Source organism: Clavispora lusitaniae (assembly GCF_014636115.1).
Source record: "Clavispora lusitaniae strain FDAARGOS_655 chromosome Unknown tig00000038_pilon, whole genome shotgun sequence".
NCBI lineage: Eukaryota > Fungi > Ascomycota > Pichiomycetes > Serinales > Metschnikowiaceae > Clavispora > Clavispora lusitaniae.
The window spans coordinates 39556-62910 of record NW_027093976.1 but is presented as its reverse complement, the minus strand read 5'-3'; the positions used below and the strand labels follow the sequence as shown (position 1 = coordinate 62910).

General features: G+C 44.4%; 11 protein-coding genes across 11 annotated transcripts; 7 read left to right on the top strand and 4 right to left on the bottom strand. All coding sequences in view use genetic code 12, as the record gives it.

Moving 5' to 3' along the window:
• Positions 1-211: 211 nt before the first annotated feature.
• PRO1 (glutamate 5-kinase) lies at positions 212-1468 on the top strand (the record flags this gene model as incomplete). Its single annotated transcript, XM_002618761.1, has 1 exon — positions 212-1468. One exon carries the CDS (start codon positions 212-214, stop codon positions 1466-1468), a length of 1257 nt encoding a protein of 418 aa, XP_002618807.1.
• A 656-nt stretch (positions 1469-2124) lies between these two features.
• FOB63_001167 (CORVET complex subunit) lies at positions 2125-5064 on the top strand (the record flags this gene model as incomplete). The annotated part of the gene is made up of 1 exon (XM_002618762.2): positions 2125-5064. One exon carries the CDS (start codon positions 2125-2127, stop codon positions 5062-5064), a length of 2940 nt encoding a protein of 979 aa, XP_002618808.2.
• Positions 5065-5173: 109 nt separating this feature from the next.
• Positions 5174-6355, bottom strand: FOB63_001166 (4-hydroxybenzoate octaprenyltransferase; the record flags this gene model as incomplete). The annotated part of the gene is made up of 1 exon (XM_002618763.1): positions 5174-6355. One exon carries the CDS (start codon positions 6353-6355, stop codon positions 5174-5176), a length of 1182 nt encoding a protein of 393 aa, XP_002618809.1.
• A 601-nt stretch (positions 6356-6956) lies between these two features.
• On the bottom strand, positions 6957-7337 carry ANAPC11 (anaphase promoting complex subunit 11; the record flags this gene model as incomplete). The annotated part of the gene is made up of 1 exon (XM_002618764.1): positions 6957-7337. One exon carries the CDS (start codon positions 7335-7337, stop codon positions 6957-6959), a length of 381 nt encoding a protein of 126 aa, XP_002618810.1.
• A 623-nt stretch (positions 7338-7960) lies between these two features.
• On the bottom strand, positions 7961-10018 carry FOB63_001164 (biotin--[acetyl-CoA-carboxylase] ligase; the record flags this gene model as incomplete). The annotated part of the gene is made up of 1 exon (XM_002618765.2): positions 7961-10018. One exon carries the CDS (start codon positions 10016-10018, stop codon positions 7961-7963), a length of 2058 nt encoding a protein of 685 aa, XP_002618811.2.
• A 207-nt stretch (positions 10019-10225) lies between these two features.
• FOB63_001163 (uncharacterized protein) lies at positions 10226-11212 on the top strand (the record flags this gene model as incomplete). Its single annotated transcript, XM_002618766.1, has 1 exon — positions 10226-11212. The coding sequence occupies one exon, from the start codon at positions 10226-10228 to the stop codon at positions 11210-11212; it is 987 nt and encodes a 328-aa protein (XP_002618812.1).
• A 580-nt stretch (positions 11213-11792) lies between these two features.
• FOB63_001162 (uncharacterized protein) lies at positions 11793-13208 on the top strand (the record flags this gene model as incomplete). Its single annotated transcript, XM_002618767.1, has 1 exon — positions 11793-13208. One exon carries the CDS (start codon positions 11793-11795, stop codon positions 13206-13208), a length of 1416 nt encoding a protein of 471 aa, XP_002618813.1.
• Positions 13209-13930: 722 nt separating this feature from the next.
• On the top strand, positions 13931-15226 carry LTV1 (Ltv1p; the record flags this gene model as incomplete). Its single annotated transcript, XM_002618768.1, has 1 exon — positions 13931-15226. The coding sequence occupies one exon, from the start codon at positions 13931-13933 to the stop codon at positions 15224-15226; it is 1296 nt and encodes a 431-aa protein (XP_002618814.1).
• A 338-nt stretch (positions 15227-15564) lies between these two features.
• FOB63_001160 (M1 family metallopeptidase) lies at positions 15565-18378 on the bottom strand (the record flags this gene model as incomplete). Its single annotated transcript, XM_002618769.1, has 1 exon — positions 15565-18378. One exon carries the CDS (start codon positions 18376-18378, stop codon positions 15565-15567), a length of 2814 nt encoding a protein of 937 aa, XP_002618815.1.
• Positions 18379-19838: 1460 nt separating this feature from the next.
• CKA1 (casein kinase 2 catalytic subunit) lies at positions 19839-20822 on the top strand (the record flags this gene model as incomplete). The annotated part of the gene is made up of 1 exon (XM_002618770.2): positions 19839-20822. One exon carries the CDS (start codon positions 19839-19841, stop codon positions 20820-20822), a length of 984 nt encoding a protein of 327 aa, XP_002618816.1.
• A 909-nt stretch (positions 20823-21731) lies between these two features.
• CPR6 (peptidylprolyl isomerase) lies at positions 21732-22829 on the top strand (the record flags this gene model as incomplete). Its single annotated transcript, XM_002618772.1, has 1 exon — positions 21732-22829. One exon carries the CDS (start codon positions 21732-21734, stop codon positions 22827-22829), a length of 1098 nt encoding a protein of 365 aa, XP_002618818.1.
• Positions 22830-23355: the final 526 nt, after the last annotated feature.

Here is a 23355-nt window from a genome sequence, read left to right as displayed (position 1 = left end):
TCTCTGAGTCATGAAATCAAGTGCATTCTCTTCGCAGCGCGACTTGTCATTTAGAAGAGGATACTTAAGCCACATACCCAGGCCCACTGCACTCACATTCTAGCCCAAGCGAGACAACTTGCGGCTCCATTTCATCGCTTTCTACTATAAAAGGCCTTTTTCAGCTCATCGACTCATCAGCTAGTCATCTCATCTCATCTCAACCACCTAAATGAGTCACAAGTCCTACACCATTGTGATCAAGCTTGGAACATCGTCGTTGGTCGACGAAGTGACACGCGAGCCTCGGATCGCCAACATGGCCAACATCGTTGAAACGGTGGTGAAACTCCGCCGCGCGGGCCATCGCATTGTGGTTGTCTCCTCTGGAGCCATTGCGTTTGGTATGAGAAGAGTAGGTGTCACAGAAAAGCCCAAGCAATTGGCCGCAGTACAGGCATTGGCGTCTATCGGTCAAGGCCGGTTGATAGGGCTCTTTGACGACATGTTCCGGCAAATGAACCAGGCGGTGGCGCAGATTCTCATCACCAGAAACGACATTATCGATTTCACCCAGTACAAGAACGCCGTCAACACCATCCAACAATTGTTGGCCATGGATGTGATCCCCATTGTCAACGAAAACGACACCTTGTCCGTGGCCGAGATCAAATTCGGTGACAATGACACGCTTTCGGCCATCACAGCAGGTATGATCCATGCAGACTATCTCTTTCTAATGACCGACGTGCCATGTTTGTACACGGACAACCCACGCACGAACCCAGACGCCAAGCCTGTACTTTTCGTCGACAAGATCGATGAGCTTGCAGTGAAAACAGACACAGAAGCCGGCAGCAAAGTTGGAACGGGCGGAATGACCACGAAATTGATTGCTGCGGAGTTGGCTACGAATGTCGGTGCTACCACCATTGTTACGCTCTCGTCTCAACCACAGTACATTTTGGACATCGTGGCCAGCATCCAGAATGCGCCAGATGGAACTCTGCAAGAACAAGAGCAACATGTGGCCAAGGAGATTTCTGCTGGTCGTCTTCCGCTCCACACGCGATTCGTGGCACTTCCTAAAAACGAACAGATCAAGTCCGACCGCCGGTTTTGGCTTTTGCACGGCCTCCGTACTAAAGGTTCGTTGTACATTGACCTGGGCTGCTACGAAGCTTTGACCCGCAAAGACAGAGCGGGGCTTTTACCTGCTGGAGTTGTGGCAGTGACGGGCCAGTTCCATGAGAGCGAATGTGTGTCGATCAAGGTGATCCCTAAGCGGTTGGGCACAGGGCTGGAGTCGTTAGAGACTGTGTTGCAAAGTGCAGTCGAGGTGGGCCATTGTCGTGTCAACTACAGCTCCACGGAAATTGATTTGATCAAGGGCCTTCGGAGCAGCGAGATTGAAAAGGTTTTAGGATACGCCGACTCTGAGTATGTGGCCCATAGAGACAATCTCGCATTCCCACCAGAGAGCAGATAAGGTTGCTAAGAATGTGAGATGAAGGAGACTTTCTTTTGTGAAATATGAAGGCCGAAACGACAGACTCGTAATCGATCACTTGTCTGTATATACATATCGGCCACATGAAAAGAATTGTTGCAAGGGTGACTAGCTCAAAGCCTCTCGTCCACATCAAAGACTGAACTGTAAAATCATAGTACGACCGAAGCAAGTGAGTCTTGGGATTTACAACTACAAAATTCACTTCATCATGCACCGTCGCCAATGAAGTTTTGAAACGTCGTAGCTAACGGCCAACACACCAATAAACTATGCGCAAAGTATTGAATCTAGGCCCTTTTTGTTGTAGCCAGGCTTCTTTATTATCTATTGCGTCTTGTACTCACGAGTACATTGTATAGTTAACTATCTAATGTATTCTTGCTGTATCTACAATCAATATTAACGAAAATCGAATATGGGCAATTTCCTTTCAACTGAGCCAATGTCCATAGTTATTAGATGGCCCCATTCAAAACCAAGTTAGCTTTAAGAGATTATACATTTTTCGTTCTGGTCTCTGGTCTTGAAGTATATTCATGTGTGCACAGTTTTCATCTTTCGCTCTCTCAGTCCTCAATTTGGCTCCAGTCCATTCTTGTGCGCGAACTTCTTATCAGAGAACAGATCACTTCATGTCCGAGAATCCGGACGCTCCACAGATAAATCTACCTAATGGCTATCTAATATCTCGTCTAAGCCCCGACTTGGAATTGGACCCGCTGGAATCTGTTTGTTGCGTCTCTGCTTTTGAGTCGAACTTATATGTGGGCACATCACACGGAAACCTACTTCACTACTTTCTTTTTGAAGATGCCGACCAGCATATGCTTCTTCTGAAGCTCCCGGTGAATGCAGAGGAGCAGAAACCTGTGGAAAAACTATTGCTCCTCCCAGATATTCAGCTCTGCTTGGCTTTGGCCAACAGAGTAATCCATGCTTTCAGTTTACCTGAGCTTTCACCATGCCACATTGGGAAGGTTAAAGATGTCAACGAAATGTCCCGATTGACCCAAGTAGACAACCCAAAGGTGAAAAATAAGTACGACAAGATCATAGCCTACACGCCGTCGAAAATCAGAGTGGTGCAATTTCTTCCAGACAAAGTCAAGCTTCTCAGAGATATCAACTACTCCGGAGCAGTGATGGGATTTTCTTCTGCTGCGGGGACTCTGGCAAACTACAGTAACATCTGCTTGGCAGCGAACGAGAAAAATTACGATGTGGTGGATCTCCAGCAAACACGTCGAATATCGCTTTTCGACTACAACCCCGAAAACATACAAAACATCAAGCCGCATATTGTGCCGTTTGAAGCCAAGGATAAACCCAAAATCGAAGAAGAGTATCTCCTTGCAATTGCCTCCGATGCTTCCACATCTATGGCGATGTTCATCAATGCTTTCGGAGATGTCACAAGAGGCACTCTTACGTGGGTCGGCGAAGGAAACCCGACAAATGGGTTAGCTATTGAGTGGCCCTACGTCATTGGTCTTTTCAGTGGTGCGGATGGAGACAAGCTAAAATTGAATTTCAGCTCCTTAAAAACTTTGGAAGTAGTCTTCAGTGAGTTTCTAGATTTGGAATCCTTCTTTGGTTTGGCACACAATGAGACTTTGCATCTTGCAGAACTTGAATACGTGCTAGATGTTGTGAATAGGGAAGTTCTGGGCCTCTTAAGTCTTAACCTGCCCTCAGATAACCATGTTATCCAAGATAAAAAATACTACTCCAGCTCCAGATCGATTTTCTTCAGCGAAAAATCAGTTTTCTACTTGCATCAGCTCGACAGCTTCCTACCCTTGTATGAAAAAGTCATGAGAACCGTAGAAGAGGCCGAATCAGCCGAAGATATGAATGACTTGCTCAATGAGGTGGAGTCTTTCTCCCATTATAAAGACGTATCACAAAAAACGTATACGCTTTTGCTTCTTACAACAGGAAAGATAGAAGAGCTCAAAGAGTATATTCTGGGCATGAAAAACAACGAAACCGATTTTGATATCAGAATATTACTTTTGGTGTACCCCGAATTTCCGGATGATGACGAGTCATGGGAAAGCTTCAAGATTGAAAAGGCAATTTTGGAAATAACTAACAAATTAGGAAAATTTTCCCTCGAGGATGACTTCAAAACTTGGTTGATCGACACAGCTTATTCCAATAAGGAAATGAGTCAAAATTGGCAGTACTTCAGATTTCTCAAGTACAAAGGATGCGCTAAAGATTCTGAGGTTGCGTCGCTCATTGACCTGGAAAAAAGCGAGTGGGCAGGAGATAATAACGAAAATGAGAAGTTGATCACATATTATAAAAAGGAGAACAGGCTCTTGTCACTTTTGCATCTCTACAGGGCAGAACAAGAAGCAGGTATCAAAGCGAACGAAAGAGCGAGGGAAATAATAGACGTGATTCTACACCTACTTGCGGAAGAAGACCTCGCCACTAAGCTTGATGAAAATAATCAATCTGAAAGTGAATTGATTCTGCTTGCCTTCTTCCAGCTTAGGAACAATATTACAGACAGCGACGAGTACACAAAGAAGCTATTGGAACTTTTGAAGCTCCGCCCTGATGAGGGACTTGAACTATTGAAAGAAAACAAAGGAGGATCGCATGAATCCACGCATCATTTTATCTTAAAGGAACTCTCCAAAACTCATACTTTAGACCATAAGTTTTCATACCTCAAGATTGAGTATATTGAACAGAGCTTTTTGGAATGCATCACCGAAAAGCTGGAAATTGACTATGAAATTTTGGATGAGCTCCTACATGAACTATTAAATTACATTGCGACAAGAGTAGATTCTTTTCAACAGGAGTTGGAGGATCTCAAGATGACTATTAGTCAATTCAAACGAGATGTTAATTTGAGTGATAGTGAATGGCCAAAGCTCTCATTGATGGAGTATTTCCATATACACAGCGGGAAGGGCGACTCCAATGAGTTATCGAAGGTATATTTGAAAGTATACGAGTTGTTGGTGGTGAAGAGATTGCACAAAAGTCCTCTTCCAAGTTTGGACATGTTGGATGACGAAGTATTCTCGTATTTAAAGAGAAGCTTTGGATCAGAAAGCAGTGAAGATTTAATTTCTTATCTATTAGAAGAGCACCATGACTGCTCCACAGCAGAGTGGTTTTGCATCTACAACATTATGCCGCTACCGAGAAAATTAATTTATACTGAGCAGATCAGGGAAGATTTAATAAGGCAATATCACAAGTTGGATACGCAACAAGTACGGGAAAATTTGAATACCATCTTTCAATATTATTTGCATGTCGAGGATTTTGCAGCTCGGTCCTCATTATTAGCACATATGGTGAATCGCTTCGGGTATGAGTATTTTACCATGGAAGAAGTTTTGCAGATTCTCCCAGAAGACCTTCCACTTTCGTATGTGAGGCAGTATTTGGCACGGCATGTTGTGGCCACAGAAAAGCAGAAAAACCATTTCTCAATGGTAAAAATATTGACGAAGCTGGAAGCAAAGTTCACGCACGAAGTGTGTCAAGACTTTGAGAAAACATACAATGCGTTCGTTGACGGTAATGGGCATAGTAATTAAGATGTATGCATATTAAATAAAAGGGTTACAATGACAGTAGCGCAATGAAAACGAGCGTCAAGACGTATCAAAAGAAAGTTTGTAGAAGATGCATATATTTTGAAGCTCTTTACAAGAAACCAAAGAGCTTCAATAAGTAGTCAATGAGCATTCCAAGCCATAAGATCTCACCAGTCCGGATGTTTCCGGTGAAAGCGGCCCAGCAGCTTTTAGGGTCGTCTAAGTTGACCTTTTTAATTTGCTGGAAGAGACGGGAAAAGCCCCAGCATGCTGTCAAGTAGAAGAAAGGGCCCATGGAGTTCATAACTCCAGCAGTCAAGAACGAAGCCACTTGTAAGGATCCCATCGCATACATAATAGGCTTAGTCTTATCACCCCAGGCCAAAGCAGTGGACTTGATACCCGCTTTGATGTCATAATTTTTGTCCTGGTGGGCGTAAATCGTATCGTAAATCATGCACCACAAGAAGTTGGAGAGAAACAAGGGACCAGCCACCCACAAGTTGAGGGCAGCGCCCACCGCAGGAAAACCTAGCAAACAGCCCCAACTGAAACAAATCAGAAGAACAACCTGTGGGTAGTGGGTGAACCGCTTGAACAAAGGATATGCGGCGACAAACGGCAAGGACAAGGCACCCAAGTAGAAACACTCAAACGGCAAGGACAATAAGATAGCCAATCCAACAAGACACTGGGCCACCATCCACGTGACAGCCTGAGGCACACTAACTCTCCCACTTGTGATGGGCCTTTCCATCGTCCGTGCAACCTGGTTGTCCAAGTTTCTGTCCCAAATGTCGTTGATGGTGCACCCTGCACCTCTCATGACTAGAGCTCCGATAGAGAACAAGCCAATGGCAGAGGCGAAAACAGGGAAAGAAGCAGTGATGCCATATGACGCCATGGTTATTCCCCAGAACGACGGAATAAGCAATAACAATGTGCCCACAGGCTTTTCCAAGCGCATGAGCTCAAAGTATGGAATCCATTTTTCTGGGAGCTTGGAAAGCCAGCCAAGCCCAGCCAAACGCGCAAGACGGGCGGCCTCAAGCTCTTCAGCAGAGAAAACAGGCTTAGTAGGAGTAGAAACAGGCGAAGAAACGGGCGGAACGGTGGCAGAAACGGTTTTTGGGCTTTTCTGTGGGGAAGAGCCCAGCTGGTCGTGGAGAAATGCTCTGGAGCCAGAAGAAAAAGCCCCCGAAAGCGCAAGCCGAAGGGAATTTCTTGCAGGGCTCAAGAAAGCACTCCGAGACGCCAAAAACCGTGCTGGACCAAGCAGAAGATGCAACATTAATTGGCCAAGTGAGTTCGCGGAAATGTGATTCACGTACGGCTAATGGTGGAGTGTGTATAAGAATGGGCCCTTTCCATCAGACTTTCACAATTGGAGCAGGGAAGTTACCAGCAATGAGTGAGGAAAGAAAATCCTAAAGGAAAAACCGTAGGGCAGAGAATTTGAAATTTGGCTTTTGACTGGACATACTGTGTGGATATAGCTGGCAAAAATTGCGATGGGTCCACATGTTTAGGTATCGGCCAGAACAGCCGGCATCATCGATCTGGTCGTCGATAGAATTCTCAGTAGTTTTCTAGAAGTAGTGGTTCGGTACCCATCAATTGCGTTCCAGCATTCCCGTTTATTTGGAATGTTTTCATTCTTCTCAAAAAAGTTCTCAGAACAGTTCTCAGAGCAGTTCTCAGAGCAATCTTGACTTTCTTCTTAGGACAACTTAGTCCTGCAAACCAGCCTTTTGGAGAGCCTGTAAGCACTTTGAGAACAACAAAACATATTCTGTTTCGGCAATGCCGTATACATGTTTAGACACTTGGATGATTCACTAGTAGGAACACAGCCCACAGGAAGATCATCTCTTTGGAGCAACAAAATTCATTCACTCCTCGAACGGCTCAAACTCGTCCACCACCGCCTGTTCGCTCTCAGCTCGCCGCTGGGCCACAATCCTCTCTAGCTCAGCCAATTCCTCTCTTGATCCCACACCCTCGATCACCTTCGCCGTGAACCGCTGTCGGCACATCGGACAAAGGCCCTTGGACGATTCCTGCTCGAGCCACTTGAGAATGCAATGGAGATGGAAGTTGTGAGTACAAGTTTCGCCCAACACCAAAGGACATCCGTCGCCTGGGTATTTGCAGTTGGGACAAGTACCTTCGAAGGGAACACGGCAGATTCCACAAAGCTCGTCGCCCGATGATAGAGAAGCGGCCCAGTGCCACGTGGCCACGCCGTGCCACTCTTTTATCTCGACTTTCATACTTGTGGAGATGGCAGAAGGCGGAGGAGGTACGGGTGCGTGTTTTGTGGTTGGAGGTGGAGTTTTCACATCGTCGCACCCAAGATTAGATTAGGATATCACGAAAGCGGCGTAATGAGAAAAGTAGCCAGTAGAGATGTGTGCTTTTAAGAATTCTTCTACGTTAAACAATCTGGGTCAAAGAAACAGATCCCATTAGTTAGAAGCATATTTGATCAGGTGCCGCTTTGACAATTATATATTTGAACATTCTATGTATCAAATTCCATTTAAAATCCCAGTTCATGACAACCAAAGTCAATTATCTAGCTTGCAATTATCCAACCTCCTTCGCAATTACCCTGTTTTTCTACTTTTCTGCCATTGCTCATGCACAGAAATAAAAGAATTTCTCTAATCTAATCTAGAGCTGAGTGGTGAAAAATACCACTGCTAAACAAGACCCATATTAAACTCCTTTATCAATAATATAGACTTAAAAGCGTTAGATAAACCTGTAGGTCATTCACTGAATGTGGACAAAGATTCTAGAGTGGCTGCACATCATTAATTTAACTTATCCTTTGAGACGAGCGATCGTGAATGTATCGTATCACAATTATACATGGAGCATACCTTCACCTTCACCGCTTCTTATACACCAAACCTTTGAAGATATCAAAGGAGTTTCCGTCTGGCTGCAACTCCAAGGTTTCATGAGTGTTTATGTCCTCGGCAAGCAAGAGACCGTAATCACTAGTGATGCCCCTTATAATACAGTCCCTGCTTCGGCCATCTCCTGCCTCAACCTTAACCCGCTGCGACAGGTGGAACCAACGCTTGTAATAAAGCGGCAAAAATGGTTTCAAGCCCAGACGTTCGAAAACACTGTAGAATTGACCCATAGTAAATACAAGTTTGGCCAAAAGAGCCTCATGCTCAAAAGCAGGAAGCGGTGGCCGTCCCATTTTCGCTCTGATTTCGTTGAGCTTTGCCAAAACCAAATTGAGCGATGTAGTGGGCGCAGAATTAGAAACATTGATTCCACCGCCCCATACAAGGTAGAATTGGCCATTCAAAAACTGCGAGTTGATTAAAGCGCCGGAGATCTTGGCCCACTTCTGATCATCACCCTCCACTGTGGAGCTGGTCTCATCTTTATCGGCCAAGGAGTTAAAAAACTCAGTTTTCAACGCATACATGTCGTTTGGCCATTTGAGTTTAAGTGGCATATCTTCGTAGCCACATCCCTTGCCCTGTATGTCAGATCCATACCCTAAGACCAGCTCAATAAACGCCAAAGAGCAGAGGTACTGCAAAGTCACTATAGAGGAGCTTTGTTGTGGCCCACTAGGCACTTTGAAAAGAATCGAAGTGGCCATCACTCCTTTCGGATTGATCCACACATTTCCGCCCCTTCCTCTTCCGGCAATTTGTGTTGTTGCTGTGAATGTTGTTCCCGGAGGCAAATAACGCAACCAACGAGGATTGGCATCAAGGAGAGTATTGGTAGAAGTGACAACTTCACCGTATGCTAGAACCGAGCCGAAACTTCTTTCGTTCTCTGGGACATTGTTCGCATTATAAAGCCTTTGCAAGTGTTCGAAATAAGCACGCATATTGAAATACGGTGTTTCTTCGTTTTTTGGTAAAAGATCCGAGGTGAAAATCTTGACGTGTTTAGGTGCTTCGCAGAGTTCGTCTATGGAATCCGGAACTTCACCCTCCTGAATCAGAAGCTCGTGGTCTGCTTCGTTTTCCTCATGGATGACAAAGGTGTCATGGACATCTTCGAATGTGTTTTGGCCGACAAAGTCCATATTCTCTTTCAAATCGGACAAAATGGCCTGAGCCCTCTTTGGGTCGGAATGGGACGACAAGTAAATGGGCGTAAGACGGGGGACACCTGCGTCAGCGTCAGTGTTCACCTTAAGGCCCAATTTGATCAAACATGCTCTGAGAAACTGCCGTCTGCCAGCATCCTCATTTTCAAGCTCAGAAACAACGTGCTGGAAGTGCAAATCGTCCTTTTCTGGTTTCATCAAAGAGGGTAAGAACTCTGGATGCGTCCCAGATAGCAAAACGTCCCCTTTTCCCACCTTGGTGTAAATGACTGCAGCCATATCACCCGAATCGGATACATCTGTTTCCCCTACATATCTCGCAAGAACCTCGACGCCAGGATACTTTGAAGCGTCCATAAACATTCCGCCTCCATTGTAGTATGTGACGACTGTGTCAGGAACATCCACCAAAGCCGAGGTGGTCTTCATGGCCACTGCTCGCGATCCTTCGTGAGACCCATAAGAAAAGCCCTTGTACACACAGCCACGGCAAGTTCCAGGGAAGAAGCCAAGTTCGCGGGGGCCGCTGACCTCCATTTGCGGATCGCCCACTTCAAATTCACATCGTTTGGCGGCAAAATACCCGCCAGCACAAAAACCAATGAACTTGCCGCCCCGTCTTACAAACTGAGAAATACGGGCGTTGCCTTCGCCGTTCAAAACATCACAGTACGGCAAATCGGCGCCTCCAGGAATGACAAGCATGGCAGTTTTCGTCTGCCACGGGTCGTTCAAAAGCGCAGACTCCGACACCAGCACCACAGCATAGTATGGAGAAAGATGGAGTCTTAGACTGTCGATGGTATGCTTGACAGATTCTTTTGTGGTGCCTTGGCCCGAATAAACAAGCACGTTCATTGGAGAAGAAGACAGAAAGAGATGGCGCCGGAAAAAATTAATCCGGAAAAAATTAATGATTGGAAAGGAAATGCTCAGGCCTTGAGTCTCCAGTGACTCAAAATCAATCGACTCGCGACTCAAGAAACGACTCAAGTCTCTGCACCCGTGCCTCCCAAGACCCATAGGCATCATCAATCATTTCTCTACAACAGCCGAAATTATACAATGGCGGCTATATACGAACACAAGGAGCCCATAAAACTAGATCCCGTGCCTGGTTTTGTGGTGAAGACCAAAATTGTGGATGGACTGGGCGATCATCTCTATTCTACCAAAGTCTTCATAAATATATGCCATGATGTGCAAGTGCCCAAGCCAAGTGACGAGTTTGAGCCGGAGAAAATATTCCCAAAGATCGTCAATAACGAATGGGAGGTGCCAATCATTGTTTCGCCCGAAAAAACCGCCAAGGACAAGAAAGGCGTGCCCTCTTTCGTGTATGACTGTTGCATCAATAGTGAGTGTTTCCAATGGGTGCAATTGAATAAGGATTTGCGGTTAATAGTGGTGGAATGGTGCATTGAAGCGATCGAGATGATGTATGCCTTGGTTTTGGAGCGCGAGTATTCCTTGCCCAAGATGTTGAGCAAAGGCGAACTTTCACGCACCGAAATCTCGCCCGAAGAGTTGAAAAACGGCCTTCAGACCCGGCTACAAGAGTTGAAGCAGAATGAACAGCTTGCATTGGTGCAGGAGCTTGAACCGGAGAGCGATTCGGAAACTTTGCCCAGCCTTACGGATATCCAGGGAACCAAAAGCCGGCCCCTAATACAGGAGATCAGTGACATGTCTATTAGTGGGTCGAGCGAGAGAGAACACAAGGAGGCTAAGGGCACGGAAAAGAAACAGACACAGAAGAGTATGGCCATACACAATGGGATCTCGGAGACAAAACCCATCTCGTACACATTTACTGTCTCGTCCAAAACGAGCGGCGACCACTTTTATCTCAAATTCACATCGCCTGAGCTTGCACCCATGCTTCAAGTCACTGCTGGAGAGAACACAATCAACATTACAAATTCTAATCCGGAACGGAAACTAGGAACTACAAACACATTGCAATTTGGCATTCCCAAAAACGCCACACCTTATAAGTGCTTCATAGTGGACAAAGAAAAGTCACTTTATGTGTTCTGTTTGCTCCAGTGATAGTGAGAAAATTTACCGTCCGATCGGTCTACAGAAAGCATACAATCTACTGCATTTGAAACTTTCCAGATAAGTGAGTATTTTAGCAATGATACTTAATGTGTGGATGTGGCCCTGTTAACTACCAGTTCAGAAGATACTGTCAGAGGCGAAATTGTGCTCATTGAAGTCGGGGTTCCTAGTCTAGGCCAATTTTGTTTCCAGCCTGTTAGTAGACATCTGTACTTCTGAGTGGGAGGATGAACTAATCAGACAAAGGTTAGAATTTGTCCTTATAATCTGAAGATCACAGGATTGGATCAAGTCTCGACTCAGACTGAAGTTTTGGTTGTGGGAAGAAGCCGAACTAGCAACTTGACACATCAGATTATTTATCCTAAAGAAGTAAATACAATAACCATGACAGTACATGGCATTCGGTAACTTTTGTCTTAGCGGCGATTGAAATTCCGTACCGCATTAGGAACAATTCCGATAAAAATGCAGGCTATCGCATCGCACAACCGTTTTCGTATCTGTCTTTCTGCACATACTACTTCAACACTTATCAGTACTTTCTTCTTTCCAAATCGTTCTTTCCATGTCCGAAGAAGCTTTGCTAGTCGGAGCTTATGACCACAGCACCTATGGTACCACGCGACTGACGGATTCTACTAAGGAATCTCGTTTTATCGCCAAGTCGTCTGGGCCCTTGGTGGTGACTTTTTTCCTCCAGTATTTCATGTCCATCGTGTCGATTTATGCGACGGGAAAGCTCGGACCAACAGAATTGGCTGCCGCTTCTTTGGCACTCTGCTCTTTCAACATTACCGGTCTTTCTGTGTACCAGGGAATGGCCACGTGCCTAGATTCCTTCTGTTCTCAAGCATATGGTGCCGGAAAGCTTGATTTGGTTGGCGTCTATTTCCAGCGGTGCTCGCTGATGATTTTAGCGCTCACGATTTTCCCGCTAGCACCGTTGTGGTGGTGGTCCGGCGCCATTTTGAAACATTTGGTCCCAGACCCGCTTTTGGCGGAAATGTGCCAGACATACTTGCGGATTCTTCTTTTTGGAGCCCCTGGTTTGCTATTCTTCGAGACAGGCAAGCGCTTCTTGCAGGCACAGCACATTTTTAATGCGGGAACGTATGTTTTGGCGGTGGCAGTGCCGTTGAACTTCCTTGCCAATTGGCTCTTAGTGTGGCACCCAAAATATGGACTTGGGTTCATTGGCGCTCCTATTGCGCTGGTTCTCGGATATTGGTCCATCGCGTTGCTTTTGTGGGCGTATGTTGTTTTTGTGGATGGTAAAAAGTGCTGGGCTGGGCTCAATTTGAAAAAGGCCTTTGTAAACTGGCGGCCCATGTTGGCCTTGGCATTACCTGGTGTGGTGATGGTGGAAGCAGAATACTTGGCGTTTGAGGTGTTGACGATTTTTGCAGCCGCTTTCGGAACAAAGGCCCTTGCAGCCCAGTCTATAGCGTCCAATGTGGGAAGTTTGGCGTTCCAGCTTCCTTTTGCTGTGGCTGTTGGTGTAAGCACCCGAATCGGTCACTTTGTTGGAATGAAAGACATTGCTGCTGCCCGAACAGTCACCCGTGTGTCGTTCTTGTATGGTGCAGCCATATCGCTTTTCAACTTTAGTGTTGTTTTCTTCAACAGAGGCTTTTTTGCTTCGGTGTTCACGACTGATGAAACTGTTTTGCTCGAGGGAAAGAAGATTCTCACGCTTGTGGCGGTCAACCAACTCTGCGACGGCATTAATGTGCTTGGAGCAGGTGTGTTGCGTGGTCAGGGCCGCCAGAAGCTTGGTTCATGCTTCAATTTAGTGGCATACTATGCCATCGCCTTGCCATTGGGATATTTGCTTGCTTTTTGGGCTGGTTTGGAGTTGCGGGGCTTATGGCTCGGTCTTATTTCTGGAGTGGCCTTTTTGGCTTTCTGTGAATGCGCTTGCATTTGGTGGAGCAACTGGAAGACTATAGTTGAAGATTCAGAGGGCAGACACGATCACTAGGTGAGAAAGAATTATGAAGAGAGAAGTATTTAGATGGCTTCATTCAAGCTATATAGAGCATTATGGGTGTTACCACATACTGGGTAACGTCCAATGCACAAAATAAACCGAACATTAACATTCGAGGATTGCAAAGTATAAATTAAGATTCGAAGATTGCATAAAGTTTGGAGATGGTGCATTAAGGATTAACTGAGATAATTACCTTCTAAAATGAATGTACCACCTCAAGAAAATGCATAATGATACACAAGACCATCAACATTCGTCTTGAGCTAGAAGAAGTAAGGCCCATCTAGCCCATCTAATAATCTCCAATAACAGACCCATTACTTACTTGCATAAGGCCTCATTCTATATTGAAAACTTTTAGTCAACTCCCCCCGTTCAAGCTTGAAGACGGAAATACGCACGGGTCTTAAAATTTTACTTAAACTTTCGACAACATAAAAAATATTCTCTCCATTGCGAGTATTAGTAGAGTAACTTAAGTACACTCGCACTTAACAAAATCAGCACAAAGGTGCAAGCGGCCTGAATGAGCACGAATAAGACTTACCGTACTTTAAATTTTTTTTTCTTTTAAACTACCGGTTCATCAATCGCAAGCTTTTGTAATATTTAGATGTCGAATCCAACCTCCCCACTACTATGCTTATCTGTCCTGCAGGCCTGAGATGAGATGTAGCACAAATTTGTGAGATGACTACTTCTTCTTAAACATGGGTAGACGGAAATTCGACAAAAAATCGGCCCAGACATTTAGCGTCGTTCACAGATCGCACGAGGACTCTCTATATTTTGACAATGACGCCTCGAGACATGTTTTGGTGCCTGTGAAAAACAAAAAGGAGCCGCAGGCCAAAAGCAAGAAAATCTTCACCACGGCGGAATTGGAAAAAAACTTGACCCCAAGTGAAATCAAAAGCATCAGGGAAAATGAGGGGCTTGCAGCACAGTACGGTATCTTTTTTGATGACTCCAAGTACGACTACATGCAACATTTGAAGCCCATTGGAAAAGCGGCAGATGCAGTTTTCATCGAAGCTGGAGCAGAGACAAAGCCGCAGAAGAAAAACATCGAGGACCTTCTTAAGGACTCGCTACCTTCTGAAAAGACCCGGAAAGTGACACATGATGTGCTTGAGAACATTCCTCGTGAGCTCCAAGGTTTCAATCCAGAAATGGATCCTAGATTACGAGAGGTTTTGGAAGCACTTGAAGACGAGGCTTATATCGAAGGAGAGGCACAAGATGATGACGACATTTTCGCCGATTTATTGCAAAGTGGTGAAGTCGAGGACGAAGAGGAGTTTTACTATGGTTCAGATGGCGATTACGATGAGTGGGATCTTGATAACTACGAAGATGAGTATGAGCAATATAACCTGGAGAACGAGCCCGAGCCTGTCGAGTTGGAAAATCCATATAATGAGGGAGAAGCCCCCGAGGACTTTGAGGGTGTCCAGTTACAGAGCAATTTATGGGAGAAAGATTTTCAAAAATACAAGAATGCCACGAAAAACACAGCTAATGACTGGGATTCGGACGACGATTTCGAGGACGAGAACGAAAATGCAGACACTTTAGGTGAGCTTCCGGCCATTGGAGGAAAGAAGAAACCAAAAAACAAGATCAGAAAGAAGATGGGTGCCATGACAGATACCACGTCTTTTTCCATGACATCTTCTGCTTTGTTCAGAAGCGAAGGCCTCACGTTGTTGGATGATCGGTACGAACAACTCGCCAAGAAGTTTGAAGAGGATGAAGACGAAAAAACCCCTGAAGAATTCGACATTAAAAAGGAACGTCTGGATTTCGAAGGCATGCTTGATGACTTCTTGGACAACTATGAGTTGGAGAAGGGCGGCCGTAGGTTGGTCAAGAAAAACGATCGCCTCAAGGCCATTCAAGAAGCGGCAGACAGTGTTTCCAAAAGTAAGACCGCTGCTCGTAGAAAGAAGGAGAAAAGCTCAATGGACAAGCTCGGCGGAAGCTTTGGGAATCTCAATATTTAGGGAGCTGTGCCACATAATTTAATGAATGGTATGTATAGGTCGACGTCGAATTTTCGTATATTCAAAGTCACTGTAATACTACAAATAGCTTAAGGTTTCGAAGAATTGCCAGTAGAAGCTAGGATTACTGTAACTATCAAACCTGTTTGCTTTGGCCAAACTAAAGCACAAGGCAAAAATGCCAATAAAGGCCCAGCTATCAGTGTTTTGTACAATTAACTCTCAAGGTAAGACAAATGATTGTCTTGCTACGATTGACTCGCTACGAATACTACTTGTAAGATGATTGGGTTGACTTCCGCTTCAAGCGAATGTTCTATTAATCCAAAGCACTAGATTTAGTCCACAAGAAGATTTCTTCCTGCAAGCCATTCTGTCACAGGAATCTTGTTTCTCTCGAACTTGGCAATTTTGGATTTAACCTTTTCTTTCAAGTTGGTAACCATGCTTTCGAAGACTTCATCTTTGTCAGCAAAGAACGAGTTGAGCTGCTTCAAATGTTCTTCAGTACAAAGACTACCAATACATGATCCAATCACTGCTAAGTGGATCACCGATCCTTTCTCCAATTTGGTAGAGAGCTCATCCCAATTTTCACGTAACCATTTCCACAATAGATCAACCCCTGTCAATGTGTTCGAAATAGATACTAAACACATCAGCATATCCTGCGGCTTTATCAATTCTGAATGTAAAATGTAGTCAAGATACGTCAGTAAGACTTCCTTGTCCCCAGTGTTTCCAAGACTGGCAAGAATATCCTCTTTAGTGTACTCATCCTTTTCCTTCTGGAACACCTCCCACAAACTGTTCCAGGATTCACCATCTCTTCTCCGAACTATATTTCTGAAGATAATCCTAGCCTCTTCTGGATCCAAAAGCTCATCATTGTCGATAAAATCGCTGTATTGATCATCACAGTACTGGTTGATCTCTGGTGCTCTTACAAACGCAGCAAAACGGAGAACAGAACCCTTGAACTGAGAGTCATTATCGGAGTCATCTTCTGATTTCACGTAACACGACGAAACATGCTTCTCGATCATAGACTGTCCGAAATTGCAGAGTCCAGTCCACAATTTTTCATCAGCTAGGAACGCATCCATGAGATCAAAGTAGCTCTCAATGATGGCATCGAATAAGGTTGCATTTTCGATAGTTGCAAATTGCTCTGCAAGCTGAAGGAAAGGAATGACCAGGATTTCTCCCGCAGAAGATGCCATTTCGCAGTCTAAAAGTGTTCCAATGCGGTCCTTGGTTGATGTTTCCAATTTGGCAAGTTCTACCCACCGTGTCGAAGGATATGATGTCACATAATATCCAAAGTGGTCAGGGTTCAAATAATACGAGCCCTCAGGAACTTGCAATTCCATCGTTTCGTCGTCAAATACCAATTTGAGAGGCCCCTCAGACGACTCAATAGTCAAAGGAATAATGTATGGCTTGCATTGGTTATCGGTTTCACCAGAAGAAAGATATCTTTTCTGCGTCAACCTCAATTTACCATTCTCCAACTCCTCCACAGAAATAATAGGATAGCCCGGTCTTGATACCCAACACTCCATCAAACTATCAATTTTCTCTCCACTTACTTCCTCCAAACAACTCCAGAGGTCGGCTGACTTGGCATTTCCCCAAGCAAACTTCTGAATGTACTTTCTAAGCCCAGCAAAAAGGACGTCTTTCCCCAAAAAGTTGAAAAGCATGACAACTATAGCACAGCCTTTCTTGTAAGTGATGTCATCTCCTGCTTGTTCGATATCGTTGAAGCTTTTAATCTGCATGATAATTGGATGAGCAGAAGCACGGCCATCCACTAGGAATGCAGTCAGAAGCGTGTAAATAATGTAATTTTCCCAGACGTTCCAGTCTGGGTGGAAATGGTCCATTGCGTACCACAGCATCCAAGTAGCAAAACCCTCGTTGAGCCAAAGGTCGTCCCAGAAATCCATGGTCACCAAGTTTCCAAACCACTGGTGCGATATTTCGTGAGCAACTGTCTCAAACGCCACCTCTTTCCGATACTGAGCGGCATTGGCACCAATAAGCAAGTCTGATTCTTTGAAGGTAATCAAGCCAAAGTTTTCCATTGCACTTTTGGCGAAATCGGGTATGGCCACCAAGTCCAATTTCTTCAACGGAAGCTTGTAGTCGAAGATCTCTTCATAGAAAGGCAAGCACTGTTCAGCCGCCTCGAGAGCAAAATAAGCATCTTCCGCTCCGCCAGGAAGCGTCCAGACGGTCATTGGATATTTGTCACTTTTCAAGCTTTCAAGGTCTCCAACAACAAAGGCAACTAAGTACGTTGACATGAGGGGCGACTTTTCGAACTTGGTACGCATCCAGAAGCTGTCTATGCTCTGGGTTTCTGCCACAGGGCTATTCAGCAACGCCACCAAAGCCGTTGGATGAACCAAAGTGATGGTGAAATGAGATTTTCTAGCCGGATCGTCAATACATGGAAAAGCACGCCTGGCGCCAATTGGCTCAAATTGTGTTGAAACTAGGTAGTTATCCTCGGCAGAATCTTCTTCTGCATTTTCTGTTGGAGCCTTCTCGTTAGACAATGCCATAGCCGATAAGGCCAGAGTGAGATTCGCATTGGAGTTTTCAGCTGCATCCAACTTCTCCACACCACCAGAATCGCTAGTATCGTCTTTAACCAGACCCTCTTCATCGTTTTCTTCTTCTCCATCATCGTCCTCATCCTCGTAGGACGACTTGTAGACTCCGTACATGTCATGGCTGAAGGTTCCTGCACACAGAACCGATAAGTCTGCCTTATCGCCAACAACCAATTCCTTGTGAATAACCAAGAGGTGTTTCAGCTCGTCAATTGAGAAATCCACTGCGGTACCATTCCATTTTGCCGAGGTGATTTTCAAATTTTGAACGTTCAATTCGAGACTATCGCTCGCTTTCACGATTTCAAGCGAAATCACCTCATCACACTGGAATTCTTCACTTTTAGGATCCACAGTGAAGGTGAGATCATAGTGAAGGCAATTCGCTGTATGTAAAAGTCTGAGAGTCATGATCGTTAAGTGCAGTGGAACATAATCGCGTTTTATACTACCATCGTCTGACGTCGAAATTATTGGTATATATGCACTTCCTGTATCTCTGTCCAATACGAAGAAACACAACTGCATCAGTTACATGAGGGGATTGAACTTCTCCAATACAAGCTTTGTTTTTCTGCGTTTTTATGATTCCGTCTTTCTTAATTGGTACATATTTGGAGACTATTACGATCAAAAATGTCATAATAGCAGTGAAGTACTATAAATTAAGCCTTGTAAAAGTGATTAGAATCTTTCTCTTTGTTGTATTGTTCTCAGCACAGCTGATAATTATGGAAAAGCCACTTCCCTGTCCGGCTAAAAGTTGGCCATTATGCATGATGTTTCGCGTAAAGTTGCCCACACCATGTGTCGTACCACAGTGGCCAAGTTTTGCCTCCACAGAAACTTAATAAGTTGCCCTGAATTTCAACATACAAATATCTAAAACTGGAACAATTGGTATGTAGCTTAAATGTCTAAGTCTCGCTGGCGAATATTGGAAGATTGGTTTTTCTACGATATAAAGTTTCAATAGGTAAGCTTGGAAGTCCTTCAACTGTGGCTGTCGTCAGAGAGCTTTAGGTTGATTGTTTTCTGGATCTTCTTTCTCATTGGCTAAAAAATAGATGCCGAATTGATCATGATTGTAAGGAAATTTGAATTAGTGTCGTTCTTCTCTTGCAAGAGCGGACGACAAGCTGAAAAGAAATGTTCTCTTTGAATCTAATGCATGGCTACAGACACAGAGTAAAGACGAAAACGAATCATGAGCCAATATGGCCGTATGTGATCAAAAATCAAACGGCAATCGTTTTATCAGCAGGTCATGTCATCACATAGTATGAGTTGTTCTAAGGTTTGCTTCCTCTGCTATTCTATTGAACGCTTCTGTCCGTATTATAGAACCGTTCTTGAAATTGATCGACCACAATTTTCATCAATCACTTTCTTAGTTGCTAAACACTTGAATTACAAGTCCGTGGGACAAAATTTGATTGGTCATGGCCGAATCTCACTATAGGCAATGGTAATATACCTTTGGTGCGAATGACAAACCGATACAGCAAATTGCGTAAATATTAAATACCCCATCCACTAAGTATATCTAAAGAACAGATGATAAGCGGAAAGAAAACAATACAGAAATAGATAATAGAACAAGAGAAGAAAAGAGAAGTGAGAAGAAATATGAGAATCGAGAATGAGGGAACAGGAGAAAATAGAAAAACATCAGAACGCCCTATCATTCCCGCTTCCAAAACAGAAGACGAAAGTCACCTTTTCCTTCTACTTCAACATATCAACATAGAGCTTGTATTTTTCAGACGGTATGTCTATGCTCTTGCTACATCTCAACCTCCGGGGTCGTGCGCCGCCCCAAAACATCTGGTGAAGTGGAGCTGCACTTTCCATAAAAAGAATCTAGTGCTGACTACGGAATCAGCTCCATTACATTGTTGCGTGCGAGCAGAGTCAAGCATCTCCTCCTTCTACTAACTTTTCTGCTACTAATATTTGCTTGCTGTCGCAAACCACCAAAAAGCAAAATGTCCGTGTCGTCAGTATCCAAAGTCTACACTGATGTGCTAGCGTCAAAGCCGCAGATGTACTGGGACTATGAGAATATCAACATCAAGTGGAACTCGCAGGAAAAGTACGAGGTGATCAAAAAACTCGGCCGAGGGAAGTACTCGGAGGTGTTTTTGGGCGTGGACTTGACCACGGGAAACAAGTGTGTGATCAAGGTTTTGAAGCCGGTCAAGAGGAAGAAGATCAAGCGGGAAATCCTGATCTTGAAGAACTTGGTGGGTGGCCCCAACATTGTTGCATTGTTGGACACGGTCCGCGAGCCTCAGCTGAAAACGCCGGCTCTTATCTTTGAACATGTCGACAACATCGATTTCCGCACGTTGTACCCGACTTTCACGGATCACGACATCCGCTTCTACATGTACGAGCTTTTGAAAGCGCTTGACTACTCCCACTCGATGGGCATCATGCACAGAGATGTGAAACCTCACAATGTGATGATCGACCACAACCGCAAAGTTTTGAAGCTCATTGATTGGGGGTTGGCTGAGTACTATCATCCAGGAACAGAGTATAATGTGCGCGTGGCGTCGAGGTACTTCAAGGGCCCAGAGTTGCTCGTGGATTTCCGCTTGTATGACTATTCGCTTGACTTGTGGTCTTTTGGCTGTGTGCTTGCGTCGATTGTGTTTAAGAAGGAGCCATTCTTCCATGGCAAATCCAACACTGACCAATTGGTGCAAATTGTGCGTGTTTTGGGCTCCGACGAGCTCCACCGTTATTTGCAAAAGTACGAACTTACGCTTAGCGAGGAATACGAGGATTTGGGCTACTACAACAGACGTCCTTGGAAGCGTTTTATCAATGACAACAACAAGCACCTCGTAAGCGACGAGTTTCTTGATTTCATCGATAAGCTTTTGCGCTACGATCATCAGGAGAGACTTACCGCTAAAGAGGCGATGGCGCATCCTTATTTTGATCCAATCAGACCACAATAAGAGGTTTGGCATTGGGTAGATAGCCTTTTCACCTAATCTTGGCTTAATCTGGTCTGCATTGTGTAAGCTAAATTGGTTTATATTCAGTTAATCGGCTATCTTTTGTGGATTAAGTTGACCTGGTGTCTGTTGCGTTCGCCGACTTTCACGGTGCATTTGTGTATTATTTGGATTTGTTTATGTGGGCTTGGTATTTTCGTTCGCTTACCTCAATTCACGTCTGCTTTCTCATGCTATTGGAGAATCCCAACCACCTAAGATTGTAACGTCGCTTGAACACAGCAAAGTTGTCACTTCAATTTTTTTTAAAGTCTTGGAAATACCCGGCACGTAGCGGGCTATGCATACTGTACTAAGTGGAGAAGGTAATCATTTCTAGGCAAAATATTATGATGAATCGCTATGGCTTATTTGATGTAGTAGAGAGATTGATCAAATCGACACCGGTTAGTTCAAGTCATGCTTGAAAGTAAGAAGGTAATAGACTCTTAGTGGAAGCAGAAGTAAGAATGATTTCAAAATAGTAAATATAGTCCATAAATAAACATTTGCTGCCTTACTGGATGCTTGAGTTCTTTCCATTGTTTAAATGTCTCATAATACTCGCTCTTTGGTGTATGTGGGTAATACTACAAAAGCACTTTTCAAAAAAAAAAATAAAAAAAAAACAACGGTAAAGAAATGTCGAAGAGATGCTTTTCATGTTTAATCTCTTCGGACGAAAACACTAACTGGCTCATCATGTAAACTTATATCATATTGTTTAAATAACATACCTATGGCCACTGTGAGACAAAATGTCGCAGCGTTTCCATCGCCTTCTATGTACACTCCGCCGCACAATCTCCATGCACATATATATACGCCTACTAAGACAATTTAGTGAAGCTAATTTTCCCCAACAATAGCATGTCCAAAGTTTTTTTCGATATAACCGCTGGCGGCAAGCCAAAAGGCAGAATTGTTTTCAAGTTGTACAACGATGTGGTGCCCAAAACAGCAGAAAACTTCCGTGCCTTAGCCACTGGTGAAAAAGGCAATTCTTCCGTTTCTGGAAAACCTCTTCACTACAAAGGAAGCATCTTCCATCGTGTGATCAAAGACTTCATGTGCCAAGGTGGTGATTTCACACACGGCACAGGTGTTGGTGGCGAGTCCATTTACGGCGAAAAGTTTGAAGATGAAAACTTCAAGTTGACCCATGACAAGCCATTCTTGTTGTCCATGGCCAATGCCGGTCCCAACACAAACGGGTCACAATTTTTCATCACCACGGTGCCTACGCCGCACTTGAACGGCAAGCATGTGGTGTTTGGTGAGGTGATCCAAGGAAAATCCATTGTGCGCCAAATGGAAAGATGCGAAAAGGGCGCTAACGACAAGCCGGTGGAAGACTGGGTGATTGCAGACTGTGGTGAGCTTCCTGCCGACTACGAGCCAGAGACCAATACTGTGGCCGACGACGGAACAGGAGACATTTATGAAGAGATCATGGCCGACGACGATAAAGTCGATGCAAGCAAGCCCGAGTCTGTGTTTGCTGCTGTGAACTTTTTGAAAGACTTGGGTACCAAGCTCTTGAAAGAGGGCCGCGTGGACAAGGCGTATGAAAAGTACTCGAAGGCTGCGGGTTACTTAAATGACTTCTATCCGGAAGAATTATCGGAGGAGCACACTAAGGAAAAGGCCAATTTGAGCATTTCGTGTTCTTTGAACGCGGCATTGGCTGCCTTGAAGATGAAGGACGGAAAGAAGGCAATCAAGGCTGCCGACGAAGCTCTTGCATTCCCAGAAATAGACGAAAAAGGAAAGGCCAAGGCATGGTACAGAAAGGGTTCGGGTTATCTTCTTGTGAAGGACGAGGACAATGCGGAGAAGGCGTTTGAAAGTGCCCTCCAGTTCTCTCCTAACGACGCTGCAGTGTTGAAAGGTCTTCAGGATGTGAAAAACTTGGCTAAGATCCGCAAAGAGAAGCAGAAGAAGGCCATGTCGAAGTTTTTCAGCTGATGAGTTACAGTTGTGAAGATATAGAGTACGGAAATGCTAGAGCATAAGCTTAACTCCCAGTACGCACTAGTACATGTGGTCATTCGTAGGAGAAATATAGATTTTCCGTATAGTGCCACCGGAAGAAAGTGACGCACGGAGTGCATAGGACCCTATCAATGTTGCTTTCTGATGCATTGTTGCGTAATGCGCACACAATTTGGCTCTACTTTTGGAGCAATCGAAGTTTGATAAAAATTCGCTCGAGTGGAGTTGATGTCGCAAGCGAGCAAAAAGAAGGAAAAAGAAAGCAATCATGGCAATCCGAATCGTCTATGCCAAGATCCGAAGAAGAGAGAAGGCCTCGCTTAAATGTGAATGCTTAAGCGGCCATTTTGACACTTTTCCGAATCTCGTTACTCTTTTGTGCGTAGCAATTTTCATAAATAGCAAAACTTGCAGATAATGGCCATGTGTAATATATGACCCGATCCCCCCGATGAGTATATATAATGCATCTTATCGTTGATAATGTGGAGAAGAGAAG